The sequence below is a fragment of the Dromiciops gliroides genome, chromosome 3, assembly GCF_019393635.1.
Source record: "Dromiciops gliroides isolate mDroGli1 chromosome 3, mDroGli1.pri, whole genome shotgun sequence".
NCBI classification, from domain to species: domain Eukaryota; kingdom Metazoa; phylum Chordata; class Mammalia; order Microbiotheria; family Microbiotheriidae; genus Dromiciops; species Dromiciops gliroides.
Genome location: NC_057863.1, coordinates 73,086,999 through 73,104,700, shown reverse-complemented (window position 1 = coordinate 73,104,700; position 17,702 = coordinate 73,086,999). Strand labels below are relative to the sequence as shown.

Here is a 17,702-nt window from a genome sequence, read left to right as displayed (position 1 = left end):
CAGTTGATGAAAAATAATATTCGTCAACATTAAGTTTTAATTTCAAGGGACAGGAAGCACCCTATAGTGGATTGAGGCAAGTCCTGGAACTAGAAAGACCTGGATAAAAATATGATTTCTGCTATGTGCTAGCCTTGTGACCTTAGAAAGTCACTGAATTGTTCAGGGACTTAAACTCTCAAATGGCTTAGTTACTGTTCTATATTGGTAGGGTGAGTTTCTATATACGGCCGAATTTTCAGATTTGGATCCTCCTCCCTCCTCAAAAGAGGTTCAGGTAATAGTCTACAACAGCTTTCTATCCTGACTCCAGGTCTGGCCTCTTACCATTAGACCATGGAAATCTATTAGTCTTGAATTCCCCATTGAGGCAACTATGCTAAAGTCATCAAAGTTACTTTCAAGGCACCTTAGTTGAAAGAGAAATACTCGCGCTTTCTCTTTAATTTACTGGTAGAAAGAAGAACCCGAGACCACATAGCTCTGGTTTGTAAATCTTTTATTAAAAGAGTTATCTTTCCACAGTAGTAAAGCTTTGGCACTTACAGTATAAAAAAATAATCACCAACCATCATTACATCAAATTCCTCTTGTCAACTGCGTACTAAGTGTCTCCCATACAATTTTCTTTTTCCATATTTAAAAAAAAAACCCTGGGGGGGAAATTGATAAATAACAGGTAAGATAGAGCTATTGCTAGGAAATTACTAGAATCATTTAGGAAACAAAATTAGGACTGTGCATATTTTAAATATCACAGTGACAGGGAAGATGCAGGGCCTCCAGGATCGCAGGCCACACAGTTAAGGGACAGCAGAAGTGTTTGGTGACTTTCCTATTTCTAAATTTCAGTATGTCATTTCCATTCACAGCATTTTGGTTGGTTCCAGATGCTTCCCTATAATCGACCTAACCAAATCAGGAGTCAAAATCTAGGCATCTAAAATACTGAGCGGTACAAGAACACTAGGGGGCAGACCTGAGGATGCCCTGCTGCCCATCATAAATGAGAAAAGTCTTAAAAACACTCCCAGGGTGATGCTTGTAGAAGCTGTGAGCTGAGCTTAAGCCGGGGAAGTTGCTCTAGAGCAAGAGGCTTTTGAACATTTACTTTGAAACATGGATTCGCTAGCATCACTCGAGTTTGGACGGTGTCTCAGTGGAAAGTTGCTTGCTCTTTCAGGGCTGTAGAATATTACTTTTCTCGGGAATCTCGTCCATTTTCTACGTCTGCCTGTACATCTAGAGGCATGAAACACTCAATTGGGCAGTTGACATTCTGTTTGAAGGGAGAGGAGAAAAAAAAAAAAAAGCTTAGTAACCAATACCAAAAGCTGACAGAGGTGAAAGAGTACACAACAGGCAATCAGCTACTGAACTGAATTACACTTTCCTTGAATTTATGTTATAGACTATGGTACACTCTACTCCGATGCACTCCTTTAAAATCAAAGGTGTTTTACTCATTCATAGAGAGAGTGATGGTTATAAGGAAGAATCATACAAACACACACCATGAGGGGATAGCTCTGGGGTCTGCATATTTACAGTAGAGTAAGGCGGGGACTGTGGTCATGTAGCAAATGACTCACATCCTAGAGTTAAGGTTTACAAGGCACTTTCTTACAGCTACCCTGTGAAGCAAGTAGTGCAAGTAATGTTAGCCCATTTCACAGATGTAGATCAAAAGCTGAGGGAGGATGAGTGATTTTTACATGGTCAGGAAACTAATAAGTTTTACACCCAGGGACTAAACCCAGGACTTCAAGATGTAAAATTTCCTCTTTCCCCCTTTCTCTACTCCTCCCCCTTTCCGACACCTAGTCTACTAAGTAATAGTAATAATATATTACTATTATGTATATTTTTTTAATTAATACTATTATGTATATTTTTATAAAATAATAGTATATATAATATTAATATGATAAGAAATAGCAATAATATAATAGTAATGTGAAATAATAAATAAAATAATAAACAGCATATCTAATAGTGATATAAGAAATAATAATAGTAAAAAACATTAGTAATATATTATTAGAATATTAGATGTGATAGTAATATAATAATGAATAATTATAACAATATAATATAATATATAAGTAATATAAAATAATAATCATAATATGATAATATATAATAGTGATATCTTATAATAATATAACATAATAACAGCATATATGTTAGTAATATAACAATAAATAATAGTAATGACATAATTAGATATAATAATGATATAACAAATAAAATAAATAGTATACATGACAGTAAGATAATAAATAGTAATATATTATGATAAAATAATAAATAGTATATATGATAAATAGTAATAGTAATAAGGAAGAATCATATAGACAAAAACTTTTCCTAGGAGAAAAGGCATGGGGACTGTATACTCACAGTATTTGTGCTCTGATATCTCTGAGAAAACTGCGTGTATGAGTGGCCTGCTGAGCCTTCAGGTGCCTGCTCCACGCCAGGCCTTCGGCAGTTGTCACAACGCCAGCCCTGTCCAAGCAGAGATACTAGCATCAAGAGGGGATTTTGGATGGTGATAAGAACACCAAGATGCAGTAAGTCTGCTCCAAGGTCTGGGATTCAGGGCCAGTGTTAAAAAAGTTAAGGTTTTGAGGAACCTCAATATTAATGCTTCACGTAGGCTCTTGTTTTCTTACAAGGAAGCTTGGCATCAGGCAAAGGCCTTACAGATCCTCAGTGACATCTCTGTGCTCATGGTTTTCCTCCCCTTCCTAGAATAGTCTTCTCTGTTCTTACTATCCAAATTCTATCCATTTTTTCAGCTTTCAATTCAAGCCTCACCTCCTTCAAGAAACCTCTCACAACTAGGTCACAAAAGGAACTTTTTAGAGTTCACCCGGGGCAACTTGTTTAATTTTACAAAGAAACTGAGACCAAAAGAGGTGCTATAACTTGCTTAAGAACATGCAGCCAATTAATGGCAGGGCCTGGACTAGAACCCAGGCCAGTTAACTCCTCCTATGGCGCTAACTTTGTTGATTCAACCTAAGCCAATTCAGCAGATATTTATTAAGTGCTATCTATGTTCAAGGCACTGTAGATATAAAACCGAATGTGAACAGAGCCTACTCTGAATAAGCTTTTATTCTAACAGGGGGACCAGCAGGTCTCCCCACGTGTACATATATACGAAAGGAATATAAAGGAGCTTGGGCATGAAGCTATCAGGGATCAGTGAAGGTATCACGTAGAAGGGAAAGCTCAAAGCAATGAGGGATTACGAGAAGGGGAGAGGAGGAGGGTGTGCACTCTACTAAGAGGGGACGGCCAGTCCAAAGGCTGCGAGATTCAGAATAGGCCAGAAGGTCTGGTTATGAAAAGAGGACCGGAAAGACAGGAAGGGGCTGGGTTGTAAGGAGCTTCAAATGCCTTAAAATCAGAGCTTTCTATTAGATCCTAGAGGGACGAGGGAGCTGGTTGGGTCTATTAGGAAGAGGGTGAGAGTAATATGACCACACCTGGAAAATGACTGGTAGCAGTTTGGAAGAGAGACTGGAGTGGGGAGATGGGGAGGGGGACAGGAAGACTACATCAGAGGCTATTGCAATAGGGGGTGAAGAGGGCTTGAAAGAGGCTGGTGGCTATGTGACTAGGGAGGAGAATGTCTTTGAGCTATGTTGTGGAAACAGAAATGATGAGATTTGGTTAAATGTGGCTATTGGATATCCCTTAGAATCCATAGTCCTCTCTCCATCTCTGAGATCCTCTTGTACTTCTAATCACTTCCACAACATTGACCTCTTCCTTTTAAATTTATTCTATTTCCTGCATTTTGGGGGGATGGGGGGTTATTGTTGTTCACTATAACTGGATTATAATCTTCTTGAGAACAGCAACCATATCTACTGTATCTTTTTTTTTTTTTTTTGCGGGGCAATTGGGGTTGAGTGACTTGCCCAGGGTTACACAGCTAGTAAGTGTTAAGTGTCTGAGGCCGATTTGAACTCAGGTCCTCCTGAATCCAGGGCTGGTGCTCTATCCACTGTGCCACTTAGCTGCTCCTTACTGTATCTTGTGCATTCCCCATCGCTCTTAACACAGGGGCAGAGATGTGACCGTTGCCCAATAAATACTTTTTCATTGAGTGATAAAGGATTTTCTTGCCTCCATCATTTGCCCCCAAAGATACTCCCTTACTTCTTCTTCTTTTTTTTTTTTTTTGGTGAGGCAATTGGGGTTAAGTGACTTGCCCAGAGTCACACAGCTAATAAGTGTTAAGTGTCTGAGGCTGGATTTGAACTCAGGTCCTCCTGAATCCAGGACTGGTGCTCTATCCACTGTGCCACCTAGCTACCCCACCCTTTACTTCTTATTTGAATAGTCAGGAGCATGATACTCAGACATACCTGCTGTCCACCAAAACACGTGCAAGAGCAGATGGCCCCAAGATACTCTTTTTGCCACTGTTCTCCTACATGGTATGTCTTACCATCATCATAACATGTGGCCTCATCTGTTTTTTTTTTTTTAAAAAAAACAAAAACAAAAACAAAAAAAACAAGGCAGAAGTATAAGCAAGACTCAGTTCAAGGAGTTACCTTTCATCTGATTCAACTCTGACTTCTTTCTACCTGAGAATGGGACTTCCACATGGGGCTTTTTAATAAGTTCTATGAGGCTAAGCTGCTTTACAGACAACCACCTTCCAAAAAATGAATCTTCTAATTAAATGGGATTAAATAGATGGTAAGGTGGAAGTCATTTTAAGAAGGCAAATACAAAAACCAATAAGACAACAAGTCTTCCACAGAACATGGCACTATATATATGTTCAAAGCACTCAGTGCAAACAAGGGTTAAAGAGCCTCACAATAACTTCAAATCATTTCCCATTTCTGAAGCTTGTCTGCCCCTTCTTAAATTACAAGATTAACAAGCATGTTAGTCCCTCCCCCGAGGAGACCGAAAATTCCCATTCTTTCCAATGAATGAGAGAGTGGTGGCATTTATAGCCCAGCTCTGAAAAGTGGGAGTGCTTAACATGGTACTAAAAACAATCTGTTACGTACGGGGATCACACTTGAATTCTCCTTTTCCATTTCCAAGACACGTGCAGCTCATCATCTGTCCATTCTCTCCTTGGCGATCCCACTTGTCGCCAATCTTGTAGTTCACACCATTGTCATGGCACCATTCTGAACAGATGTGAGCAAGAAAAGGTGAGTATTATTTGTGATTGATTCTCAGAAGAGGAAAAAAAATCACAGGGAGAAAGAAAGAATCATGAGGAAGTCTGTGATTACACCTTGGTCCCAATTAGTGTGGATAATGAATCCCCTGAAGTGGTCCCATTATTTGAATTCATGTTGCATATTTCCATTGGGTTAGAATCAATGACCATATCTTACATAATTACAACTTCAAATAGTGTGAAGTTAAACATATGTCACCACTTCAGGGGCTTTATTCTCTACACTAATCAGGACCTTGCTAAAGTCATCATTTTGTGGGATTTAAAAATATGTAAATTTTTCATTTGATGGGATCCATTTCATTCCATTATTGGTAGTTTGGAAAACAAAACATTAGTCAATGATTATCATTTGGGTGCCTACTTATAGGGTTCAAGGAACATATGATAGATGAATGTTTCTTCTTGGAATTCTAGATTAAAGTTGGATGAAATGAGAAACAAAGCTAGATCTGGTATTTTCAGGATTCTGTAAGTTACAATCAATTTCACATAATGGGAAGGAAAGAAAAAACACTTAAAACCTATGTAACAGAAATATAAAATCCATTGGTAACATCTGCAAATTAAAGTCTTTTTCTGAAAACTATGTTTAGAGGTACTCATACATATTTCATTATAACACTCTAAGATGCTTATATTTGCTTATAACCCATGAGGCTTATATTATACCAAAAACATGCTTCAAAAGACAGCATAGCACAGTAGACTTTTTAGTTTACTCAGCTCTAGTAGGTCTTTCCTGCTGATTCTTAAACTTTGGCTGTTGTTGAGCTGTTTCAGTCCTGTACAACTCTTTGTGACTCCATTTGGGGTTTTGTTGACAAAAAAAAAGGAGCGATTTGCCATTTCCTTCTCCAGCTCATTTTATAGATGAGGAACAGAGGCAAGCAGTTAAGTGACTTGCCCAGGATCACACAGCTAGTATGTGTCTGGGATCAAACTTGAACTCAAGTACTCCTGACTCCAGATCCTTTGTGCTGATCCTTAAATTTTTAAGAGAAGACTATTGAACAGTTAAGGCATTTGACCAAAGAATATTTTAGGGGCAACTAAAGATGATCTGAGAATATATAGAATGTGTCATCTTTAAATCTAAGGGCTCAGGTAGCAAAACTTAAAAGTAGAATATTTACAACATTTAAAAAAAACTAAACTAAATAATTAGTTGCTTCCACATTCCTGAGTTTTCCCCATACCTATACATCATTAACACTTATAGCTATGCTACTTTTTTGTTTTTCAGACTGTGAAAATCTAAATTAAATCATCTCATTTATATTAAAATAAATTGCTGTGAAGATTAATTTTTAAAACTTAGCTGGCTCAAACATGTTTTAGTTGTATTTGTAGCTGATGTGGTGTGGTAAGCTTTTAAACAAGTTCTTTTTACAATTATAGAAAGAGTGGATAACTTCATCTATATATTTTGATCAGAAGTCTGTCCACTCTGTATAATAATTAAAAATTACAAAAATTAACCCTTGTGACAGTTCCCCTCCAGTGGTTCTATGGAGCAGCGGCAACATTATGCATCAACCCTGGAACTTACAAGACAATGACTGTGAAACATTAACTCTGACAGGTACCACACCAAGCTAGAGAGACTTTACATATGAGATCACAGATGGTTTGTATGATGGCTTCCTGAACTTAGACTACCTAAGTTTGAAAAGTGCATGGACTGGCTGACCCTGGTGTAATGAAATTTGATTACTGCAACTCTCAAAGACCATTTATTGAGTCATCAGAGTAATCCTTCATCTATTGAAGCAAGCATAAAAATTAAACATTCTGGGGGCAGCTAGATGGTGCAGTGGTTAAAGCACCGGCCCTGGATTCAGGAGTCCCTGAGTTCGGATCCGGCCTCAGACACTTGACACTTACTAGCTGTGTGACCCTGGGCAAGTCACTTAACCCCCATTGCCTACAAAAAAAAAAAAAAAATTAAACATTCTTCAGCAGTGATAAGGTCTTCTAAAAATCTAAGTAGAAGTAATGTCCTGGGAAATCCTGATGTGAGCCTCAAATGCTTCTGATATGATTATCTTAAATGACAGCTATATTTCTCAATCTCTTCCCACCTTCATACTTGTACTCTTCCACCTTACAAGGTTACTGTGAAAATTAAGTGAGTCCAACTGAGGAAAAGACTGTCACAACAAACAACTCTATAAATTATTCTCTCTTCCATTAGTGTTGCTAATCAAGAGTTGAACTTCTTTAATTGTTTGTGTACCAGGAGGAGAAAAAAAAAGTTATGATCATTACCAACTAATCTCTGATAAATAATGACATCCACATGTGACCCCTTGATTTATTGCAGTATTCAACAAGCAATATTTCCCATCCTTTAATGATGCAAAATATTGCTTTGAGCTAATTTGTTTGCTCCATGTTTGGAACTGTCAATGTTTGCCAAACATGCTTACTTTGCCCATTAGCGCTAATGCATGAGATCTGTAGGAATGGATGAATGGATAGATAGATGGATGAATGGATGGACAAAGCAGGCTACTCACTAGATGAATCACATCTGAAATGACCGCTGCCAAAACCTAAGCATTGGCACCAGAGTTTAAAGCCAGAGTCAGATAATCGCTCCCATTCCTCTCCGATGGAATAGTGAGAGACAGTGAATGGATCAAAACATGTGTCATCTGTAGGTTGGTTCAATCCTTCATTAACTGTTCAGGGAGAAAAAGGGAATAAAAAGAGATGAGTTATGGGTGTTTTTCAAACCACTGAAGAATAGATGCATAATCAAGCACCATAATCTGAATAGTACCAATTAGTTTTTATTCTTACTTCTAATGCAGTATTAACTTCCAGTCATGTTCTTTGGATTTGGCAAAGATAAGCACAGACAGTTTTTCCAAAGGAGCCATAATACCTTTCCATTTTTAGTGGTCACAAATTTGAACGACCAGGTTAGAAAATATAGAATGTAGAATCTATTTTAGTAAAATTACATCCTTAGCATGATAAGTCTCAATTTTGAATAAATCATGGTAAGAACACTATTGAGCCCTTTAATGCTATGGTGGCTAACAAAAGAAGCTGTCCCAAATAAAAGGAAATGGAATCTGAGAGACTCAGGCAAAGGTAATAACATTGAGTCTGATTGTTAGCCCAGTCCTGAATCTCCTTAAAAGCTTAAGCTAAAGTGATGGATGCAAACAAAAATATATTCCAAGTTATTCTCCACTAAGTATGAAAAAAACATTATGATTTTAGATTCAAATTGGGGAAGCTATGGTTCTTTTCACAAGAAATGAATCAAAAGGCAATGGTTATTTGAAGTGCCTAGTATTTAAAAAGACATCACCCTGGAAAAAATTGAGTTTTTGGCATAAGCTAGAAAGTCTGAAAATTCTCAAAGCCAGGGAAAGTTGGCTCAAACCCAGGCTGCGGCTACTGGGCTGAAGACATTGGAAAAGGAACTGAAGTAATCTGGGACTATCAATAATGACTCCAATTTTCTCAAAACAGCCAGGAGTTAAAATTCTCTCATGTTCATAGTTTGGGGAACAAATCTCAGAAAATGATAGGCCCATAATGATTTTCAAGAGACCTTTATATCTCTGGAAACTTCTTTCTGGTAGACAACTCTACTGGGGATAAATATTAGGCATTAGATAAGTATTGTGTATACTCTTCAGATAAACTAGACCCACAAAATTATAATTTGTTTTTTCAGAAATCTCCAACAATTTAATTCATAGGCAGTATGGATGACTTCTGAAGGTGTACCCTCATTCATTAGATGAGGAAATGGAGTAGAGTTTAGAAACTGGCCTTCAGTAAACCACAACTCCTTGACAGATTTGTTAACTTGGCATTCTCAGTTGTATAATACAGAAAATCCTAATGATTAGAAGATTCAGGATTCTCCATTCTGAATATTCCTGGTCTTGTGTCTAGCCTTCTGTTGTGAAGAGAGGCTTGTTAAAAGAGAGATTAGGGGGCAATACAGAGAAGTGCTGAACCCATCAACAGCTAATTGGGATAGTCTTGCTGATATAATCAGAACAGAAATAAAACTACTCTAAGAGAAAACAGCACACATTAGAGAGAAAGAGGGGAGCTGCATTTTGTACTAGGCACAAATAATTCAGATCTGTTCAATTACAGTAAACTCTAGAGCCTTGCTTCTGAAAATGAGGAAAGCATCCCACAGGTAACTTAAGACCACTTAGAAGGAAGGTATCTTAGAAATGATGTTTTATATATTTATTGTATTCCTAAAGAGGCCATTTGCAGATAAAACATCATCAAACTAAAGTTAATTTATCCACTTGAAAGGAAAAAGTTCTTCACCCCAATTCAACCTAATCCATGTGGATACTGACACTCAAAAGGTTTTTTTTTTCCCCCCCCAAAGTCTTTGGAAAGAATATACCTGGTACTGATCAAAGGGAAGGACTCTGACTACATGCTGTGTGACATACCAGAGTTGCCCACTGTGACCATCTCTTCCCGAACTTTGTGTCTCCTCCGGTTTTTCAGTGCCTCCACTATGATGTTGTAGGTAGCCCCTCTGGTAAGGCCAGTCAATGTGGCACTAGCTGAAGTTCCAGGAACTCTGAACTGTAATTATCAGTAAATCCAAGGTGGGGGGAAAAGCATTATAGAAAGGAATAGACATGGACTTGCCTAATGGGATAGTCACTCAACCCTCAGAACATAAACAAAGGAAGATGGGGAATGGAAGGGCCTGGGATGGGGCAGTGCTGAGAAGGGGTCATGGCATGACAGAACTAGAGGGATCTTAGAGGCCAGTTAGTTCAACCTGCTTAGTTTACAGATGAGTAAACTGAGGCCAAGCTAAGTTAAGTGACTTGCCCATGGACACTCAGCAAACATGAGTGGAAGAATTTGGACCCAGGTCTTCTGAGTCTAGAATTAGTTCTGTCTCCACTGGAACCTGCTATCTTTTTTGGGGCAACACCCCATCATTTCTCTCCCTTTTGCCTTACCAAGGTGCTTTGCCAAAAGTATATTTCAAGTAGTCATCCAGTCAATCAATAAAAATTTATTAAGTGTTCCAGACACTGTGCTAAGTGATGGGGATACAAAGAAAGGCAAAAGGCAGTCTTTGTTCTCGAAGAGCTAGCTCCTAACTAACAGAGGAAACAATAAATAGCTACTTGAAACTATCACTCTTCAAAATATTATAGACAGTAGGGTCCGTGATCCCGCTACCAAAGGTTGTTTAGCAAAACGAGAAAGAAGGCACGGGCCACATTAGCACAGCCCCACATCTCTTGGCCCTAAAGGGGCAATGGTTCTCAGCATCTGATACTGAGTGTGGGTTGCAACATTTCTATGTATTCTTACAAGCCCACCTCCTCACACTCCTAACTCTCAAAGTGTGTGTCAATAAAATTCAGTAAAACTTATTAAGCCTCTATTATGTCCGACACCATATTAGGAACTGGGTGGAGGTGGGGCGGGAGTACAAAGATAAAAATATCACAGTCCTGCCCATAAAGGGCTTATATTGGGGCAGCTAGGTGGCACAGTGGGTAAAGCACCGGCCTTGGATTCGGGAGGACCTGAATTCAAATCCAGGCTCAGACACTTGACACTAGCTGTGTGACCCTGGGCAAGTCACTTAACCCTCATTGCCCCACAAAAAAAGGCTTATATCCTGTTAGGGAGAGAGGACACGGACATCAATAAATATAAGGCAAAGGAGATTAAAGTATTCTAGGACAATTTGGGGAGGGAAACAATCCTTTCAGCTGGGGAAAAGGACAAGAGCAGATCTAAATGGATGCCAAAAAAACTAAGCTATAGGCAAGGGAAGTTTTTGGCACTACAGCAGTCACATATAACAGCTCCTCAAGCTGCTTTTGCATAATAACTTTGATAATACACCCGGGAATGATGTCAAGGTTTGTCATTTCTTTCTTATTGATGTCTCAATGGGAACCTGCAGAGATTGTCTTTTACACATTCTTGAATAACTAAATTTAGACAGAATTATAGGGTTTTAAACACTCTGTCAATCAAGACTCTTAGAGATAGAAGAATTACACAAATTTAGCTTGTGGGGCTTCAAAAGCTCATCAGGGTTTTGTTCCCACTCTTCATTTAAGACTAACAATCCAATGCTGGGAAGCCACAATGGGATTAGACTTGGAACAGGGCTTGATTTTTTTTTTTTTGGTGGAGCAATGGGGTTAAGTGACTTGCCCAGGGTCACACAGCTAGTAAGTGTCAAGTATCTGAGGCCAGATTTGAACTCAGGTACTCCTGAATCCAGGGCTGGTGCTTTATCCACTGTGCCACCTAGCTGCCCCCTAGGGCCCAATTTTAACCATGCCATCTTCCCAGAAGCTTCTGTGAATGAAGCCATTTGGAATTCGATCTCCTGACAAGAAGTCAACTAAGCTATGGTTAAATCACACGGCATATACCTTCTTTAGTCTCACAGTGCAGATGACAAGAGAATAATCGATTTACCTGTAAAGGTTCTTCATCAATGCCAATGGGATGGCATGAAATGATATATTCAGAACTTTCCTGGAATGGTGTCCAAGAGATGGTAGTCTGAGACAGAGCTTCTTGTCCTGTAGAGGCATTTGGATTGAGCCCAAGAACATGAGGATATGGAAGATGATCTGCATCCCCTCTGGGGATGTTAGCAATCTGAATCTCCTCATCTACATTCGGTGGGTATGGTCTTGGCCTATGCCTTATGGGGGTTGCTGCTGTGGGTGGTGTAGTCCGCCTAAAGCCATGTTCCTCAAAGATCATTTGCTGCCCAACACTAGGTTGTTGGCCGGTAGTGCCTGGAAGCTGTATACCATTTCCATTGTCATACCCAGGATTTGTGATGAAAGGGGTCTTTTGAACTGTGGAGGGAACATCCAAGATCTCTGGTCCATTAGGGTGTGGCAGGGTTACCAGTTGGGGAAGCTCATCTAGCCAAAGAGAGGTTAGAAGCAAAGCATATCAAGCTCTCGAAAACAAAAAAAAAAGCAGCATTAGTCATTACCAATTCAAGCAATAATTAGAAATTTCCAATCTGATCAAAGCCACTCATAAATTAGCAACTTTCAGAATTACAGCACACTTTCCCAAGGAGAAATCTTCATGATTTTCCTAAAGGTTCCTTTATAGCTTAGAAAGAAAAAGTGTTAGTATGAATTCTTCATCCCATTTAGACAAAGCTATGAGCCCCTGCACCCCAAAGAAGCTACCTCTTCTCAAATTTAGAAATATAAGGAATGGGACCATAATATGCATCATATTTTTATATCTGAAAAGATATAATTTCAGGCTATTCATGTCAATATATAATGGATGAGAATGAGGGTGGTTTAGCTTATTGAATCCCATGATTTTCCAAGGATTTGAATAGTATGCTAGATAAATATGTTTAAGTCAATTTTTAAAAAGAAAAAAAAATTCTCAGTTAAACATAAATGAAACATTTTGTTCATATAAAACAAACTAGAGAATCAAACATTCTTCAGCATCAGGGCTTCAGAGGGTGAAAAAAGAATAAAGATTTGGCAGTATTCATTTCTTTAACATTTTAAAATTTGATACTGGGCTTTAAAGAACCCAGCTACTTTGAGATTTTGTTTGATTTTGTTTTTACAGTCAATACAAAATTCTTTTATACTTCCTGCTGTAAAGGTGAAAAAAAAAGACCTGTAATGTATGTTGAACAACTGCTGTTACTGAGAGGGAAAAAGATCAAAGTTATGCTGTTAAAAAATAGTGAGTTAGATGCAGTCTTTCTGCCAACTGCCAACATGATCATTCACTTTTAGTCTTGGTTAGAATTTCTCTTGACAACCAATGCATTCTTTACCTGTCTTTTTTCTTCCAATCAGTGGTTCACTCTTTTGATTATTCTTCAAGGCAATGACATAGATGGTGTACTCAGTACCTGGTTCTAGACCTGATGAAAGAACAAAACAATCAGGTTATCTCCTCTAAATTTTTTTTTTCATGAAAACAAACCTTTCAGTGTGATATCTGCTTTACTACAAGAATTTCAAATGGAATTTAGGCAGGCTTGTGTACTCAGTGACACACAGTAATGATAACAGCTAACCTTTACTTGGTTGTGTGTGTGTGGGGGGGTTAAATTTGTAAAGCCCTCCATATATTACCTAATTTGGCCATGCCATTATGGGGAAGGCTAGCACCTCCCTAGTTGGATAATAACCCTAACTATACTGTCAACTCCTCAATGACAAAAACTATAATTCAATTCTTTTGTAAAACACCTGGTATAGCAAATGTCCCACAGAGCAGAGGAGCTGTTTTCAAATGATTGTTAGTGAAGCACTAATTTAATACTCCTACTTGGAGGAATATCAGGGCATCTTTGCATATTTTCTTTTCCACGGGACATATTTGAATAAAAAACCCCATAAAACCTGAACTTCACAGAAGTTCTTGATTAATCTCTGTAGAAATTAGAGGATTTAATTATAAATAAATGTAAGGGGTTCTAAGGTGGCCATTCATTTTTGGTTTGTCAATAATGCATGGTACAGTTGAGAGAGAACTGGATCTTTCATCAGTTCAAAACTGACTTCTTCCAATTACTACCTTGGGCAAGTCACTTAATTTCCCTTGGCATAAATTTCTTCATATGTAAAAGAAAAAAAATGAACACATTGGACTGCATGGCTTCTAAGTTTACTTCCAGCTTTAGCGCTATGATCTTACATTTATTCGAAAGCATTTGGCGGGGTCTTGGGGAGAACTCAGGCAAGTAACTGCCTTTCTTCCACCATCTTGGCTTCACCCCTTATGAGCTTACATTTAACAAAAGACCAGCTAATTTATATCAGATCATTTCCCAACATTGGTGTTTGCGATATGGGAAGAATCCAGTGTAATGCTACTCTAAAGGTTCAACTGATTTTCTCAATGTGCAGAGCCTCAATTTAGAGTCCCATTGATTAGTACCTCATGTTCTTGACTATCAAAGATGATACTCAGATCATAGTGTAATAAAAACTTCAATTCCTCAAAAAAGGTTTATTGCTTGAGAGAACAAAACTTAATAGTCATGGAGAGAATATGTAATATACTGCTTCTCTATTTCATTCCCTTCATCCAGAGGTTTTAGAATGAAGCACATTGGGTATCCAAAGAACCATTCTCTTCATGGCCACAAACTGATATTTGTGTTGGTCCCTATGCCTCAATTATTCAGAACTAGTGGGTAAGTCAACAAGCATTTATAAAATGCTTACTATGTGCTAGGTACAGTGATAAGGTCTGGGGATACAAAGAAAGCAAACCCTCCTCCCACTACAATCGTTGTTCTAAAGGGATGCACATTTTAATGGGGAAAACAACATGTAAAGACCTGGATACATACACTATCTATGCAGAGTAAGTGGATGGAACCAATGCCCAGATTGAAAAATACAGTAATGCCATTGGCATCTATCTGTCTTTTAGTAGTCATGTTAGATCACTAGTTGAGGGAGAAAGAATGTTTTGTGGGTAGGTATTGAAATAAATTTCTGGGTGATATATCTACATTTTACCATAATTATCCATGGAACCACTGTGTTTGAGGAATCATAGAGATCATTTAGTCCAAACTCATATAGCAATATGAAGATATTAAGCCAAGTGAACTTGAAAATCCCCTCAACTGGGAGTCAAAAGATTGTTTTAGGTTACTATAATGAATTTGCTTTTAAAAAATCCAATTCCTTATAAATAAATAAATCCGGGGTGGCTAGGTGGTGCAGTGGATAAAGCACCGGCCCTGGAGTCAGGAATACCTGAGTTCAAATCCGGCCTCAGACACTTGGCACTTACTAGCTGTGTGACCCTGGGCAAGTCACTTAACTCCAATTGCCTCACTTAAAAAAAAATCCAATTGTTAAAAAAAAAGAAAAAAATCCAATTGTTGCCATTTTGATGGAAATGACATGGCTGCTTCTGACTTAATTCATCACTATTTGGCACAATAGAAAAAGATGGCCTCAGTCTCTAGGGCTGCCCTTGTGATTAGATGCAGAGGATTGTTAGAAGATACTAGATAGTGACTTCTGTACCCTGTAGTTCCTATCATCAATGTCCCAGAAGAATAATGTCACTAAAGGTCCCTCCCTAATATATCTGCAAGGAAATGTCTAAAAGTTTGCTATCTATGTATTAGGGTGTGAGGCAGAGAATTCCCACTGGAGAAGAGACATACCAGTGATAGTGGCCTCTGTGACCCCAGGACGAGGTCGAGGAACCACCTCTCGGGGAACTGACCCAGGTTTCTCATACTTGATGATGTAGCCAGTGATCCGAGCTCTGGGTGGCTGCCATGAAACCAGCAGCGAGTTAGGTGTGGTCGTGAGGAACCGCAGGTTGGATGGTGCATCAATGGCTGAAAGAAATCAAAGTTGGAGTGAAAAAGAAAATGAATAGCCATTGAATGAAAATGGAGTCACCTTCTCATATCCATTTACCTAACCATAATCAAAGGATTGATAGTGGACTTTTCCATAAATAATTAAGGAAATGAAGGATACATGATAATAAAAAAATACAAAAAAATTATCCACCCTCTCAGTACCACCATCTCCAAATTTCACATTATTTACTACATAAAAACAAATGGGAAAACTAGAAAGTTTTGAACCAGAAGAAAATTGAATCAGAGAAATAGTTTGCCTACTAACTCTGAATGTGAGAAAAGAAAAAATATTCTCTAGAGTAGAGATGGATGAACAATCAAAGATCAGAAGGGTATATAGAAGGAGTAACAAGCTGTTATGGACATATTATGGTTCATTAATTTTACATGTAGATAAATGTAGATATATGCATATCACTCTAAAGTTCAGTACAAAATAAGGGATTATTCCATTTTTTTTTTTAATTTTATATTTTTTAATGCTTACCAGTTGAAGCATCAATCACTACGGGTGAGCTTCGGGCATTGTCATTTAGGGTGTAGAGGTGGATCTTGTAATCAGTGCCTGGTTGTAAACCTGGAATTGGAATTTTAAAAAATGTTTCTGTTCTTACATTATAATGAAAAACAAAACTTCCTTTGATTGGGTGAATTCTGTCATTCTCTTTTCCTTAAACAAGTAAATGATCACATAGCAGGTCCATTTTAAATTGGGTAATCATTTTTCACAAACAGGAAAAATAAAAACCCAAATCTCTTTTGAGGGGATCCTTCTCATGGGGTTAATATTTAAGTGCTCCCCCCAAGAAAGAATCAGAATTTTAGAGCTAGAAGTGACCTCACTTCCTCAGCTTTCTCTGGACAAATATTTGCTCTCTTGTTTAAGTTCCATGTCTTTATTTGTAGTGTTGACTCTATTAATGCTGACTACATATTAGCAATTAGCTCCTTTCTGTTTTTAGAGTGGCATGCTTCTTAGAAGGAAGGGATGAGGTTAGAAAATAACCGAATCTTCAGGTTTAGTTCCCTTCTTATGATCAATATTAAAAAAAACAAACAGTCTTTTGGAGGACGTGATTTTGTGGTCAGGATAGAAAAACCCATAATGAAGAAAATAATTGAATTTTGAACTAATAATTCTAAAGATAACAATGAAATAGAATCACAGAATTTTGCTTCTTTTGGTCCAGACTATGATCTTCATTGGTACAGGGAAATCCCAGTGAGGGGATTTCTTCTACAATGAAGGTCATTAATTGCTCTGCAACTCATCATTTTAGAAAATTATCTATGGAACTGTGATAAAATAATGGGATTTTGCAGATACTCAAAAACCCACCTGGAGATTAATCTAAACTGATTGACTCAAGTGAGAATGATTGACCGCTGATTAGTCTACTTCAAAGTTAACTAGATTGTAATCACACCTGGCCAGCCCTTAAGAAGGTATGGTTCTCAGAAGCTAGACTTTGAACTTAACTTGAGAACACCTTCAAGTTCAGTGAACCAATGAATTTGGAGGACACCAACCAATCAGCTTGAAGCAGTGTGTAAGGACAGGCTGGTGGCGGAGAACTTGAGGAGGAACCAGACCAGGCTGGAACTCTAGACTAGGTAGGCTTTCTTTTTCTTAATTTTCTGAACTCCATGTGAATACCTGTATGCTTTTAATAAATGTTTAATACCCAAAGACTGGTATTGAAGCTTTTTAATTTAAGGCGACCACAATGTAGATTTTAAACATCACAGAACTTAGAGGTTGTGATTTGTGCAGGGTCACACAGCCAGTGCCTCAGGGCAGACATGAATCTAGGTCTTCCTGACTCCCTGGATGGCTCTCCATCCCCTGCATTAGGCTGCCTCTCAGAATAATATCGATTAATAAGCAATGCCAATCAATGCCTTATTGATTAGAGGTTAAAACTACCTTCCTTCTTTTCCAGTTTCACAAACACTTGGCTACTTAGGAAACTCCATCTTGAAGAGCATCTTAGAGAACAGATCTAGAAACAGGGAGTTCTAGACATATGAAGTCTCTTTTGTTTTCTCAAATAAGCTATTCTT

At 38.1% G+C, this 17,702-nt stretch overlaps 1 protein-coding gene across 6 annotated transcripts in view; it reads right to left on the bottom strand.

The window, feature by feature from the left end:
• Positions 1-482: 482 nt before the first annotated feature.
• The window catches only part of FN1 (fibronectin 1), an 84,561-nt gene continuing 67,341 nt past the window's right edge, over positions 483-17,702 (bottom strand). For 2 of the 6 annotated variants that reach the window (XM_043994680.1, XM_043994677.1), the window contains 10 exons: positions 16,126-16,215; positions 15,429-15,608; positions 13,065-13,154; positions 11,705-12,165; positions 9,685-9,823; positions 7,756-7,920; positions 5,052-5,177; positions 4,389-4,495; positions 2,404-2,511; positions 483-1,279 (listed from right to left, as the gene is read on the bottom strand). In XM_043994680.1, coding sequence (XP_043850615.1) covers positions 1,196-1,279; positions 2,404-2,511; positions 4,389-4,495; positions 5,052-5,177; positions 7,756-7,920; positions 9,685-9,823; positions 11,705-12,165; positions 13,065-13,154; positions 15,429-15,608; positions 16,126-16,215 — 1,550 coding nt within the window. In that variant the 3' untranslated portion in view covers positions 483-1,195. The remainder of the gene's footprint in view (positions 1,280-2,403; positions 2,512-4,388; positions 4,496-5,051; positions 5,178-7,755; positions 7,921-9,684; positions 9,824-11,704; positions 12,166-13,064; positions 13,155-15,428; positions 15,609-16,125; positions 16,216-17,702) is intronic. The other 4 variants (XM_043994681.1, XM_043994678.1, XM_043994682.1 and 1 more) reach the window with 2 other exon arrangements.